The sequence below is a fragment of the Penaeus monodon genome, chromosome 29 (genome assembly GCF_015228065.2).
Source record: "Penaeus monodon isolate SGIC_2016 chromosome 29, NSTDA_Pmon_1, whole genome shotgun sequence".
Lineage (NCBI taxonomy): Eukaryota > Metazoa > Arthropoda > Malacostraca > Decapoda > Penaeidae > Penaeus > Penaeus monodon.
The window spans coordinates 6,208,738-6,209,505 of NC_051414.1; the positions used below are offsets into that span (position 1 = coordinate 6,208,738).

Below are 768 nucleotides of genomic sequence, written 5' to 3' on the forward strand. Positions count from 1 at the left end.
AGATGCGCACGGGCGTGAAGGGCGTCGTGGTGTGAGGGCGCGAGAGGGGGCGCGCGGGCACCCTGGCAGGCACGCGTCCGTAGGAGGGAGCGGGTGTGGGGATGGGTGTGTAGGCTGGTCTGAGCTTCATATTCTTATGGCGTGTGGACGGCGGTGAGGAAAGCACCGGCTCGGGCGTGGTGGTAAGGATGGGCGCGGGAGTGGTGGAGGGGGCGGGGCGGTGACGGGGGGCGGGGCGAGCGGGAGGAGGGGGCTGGGCGTCGAGAGCCAGCGCCGAGGGCATCTTGGCCCCGAAAGAGGGGGGCTCAAGGGGGGCCAACCTCTGCAGCGCCTGAAATGATCAGTTTGTTACATTTTGATCTGCTTTACCTATCTAGCTATTCATTTCTGTCGATTCTTTATATACCATACTTAGCTGTCTTTGTGCAGATAAATTGAGCAAGCATATGAATATAACATACAGTCTCGCTGTGCCGGTTTGTTCTTGGATAGACCGTAGATAACTTGCAAAATTGACGACTTCCAACTCAGTTCTATCCCCATCACTGCTTTGCTTTATTTGCAAATAATCATCCTAATTCATTATAGTATACTTTACGGTTTGCCAAAAAGTTTGGAACATAAAAAAACAGGCGCTATGCACTGTTATAACTCTGAGATTTATATATGATGACGAAACTGTTTCTATTTTTTCTTAAAATATAAAAACTACAAAATTACATATACACAAATGAAATACAAAAATAAACGTTATAAGACGAGGTTTAT

At 48.8% G+C, this 768-nt stretch overlaps 1 protein-coding gene across 1 annotated transcript in view; it reads right to left on the bottom strand.

Annotated features, from left to right (window-relative positions):
- Positions 1–768, bottom strand: part of LOC119591706 (pollen-specific leucine-rich repeat extensin-like protein 1) — a 10,898-nt gene that overhangs the window by 5,393 nt on the left and 4,737 nt on the right. The window contains exon 5 of the mRNA XM_037940453.1: positions 7–331. Within this exon, the coding sequence (XP_037796381.1) occupies positions 7–331 (325 nt within the window). The remainder of the gene's footprint in view (positions 1–6; positions 332–768) is intronic.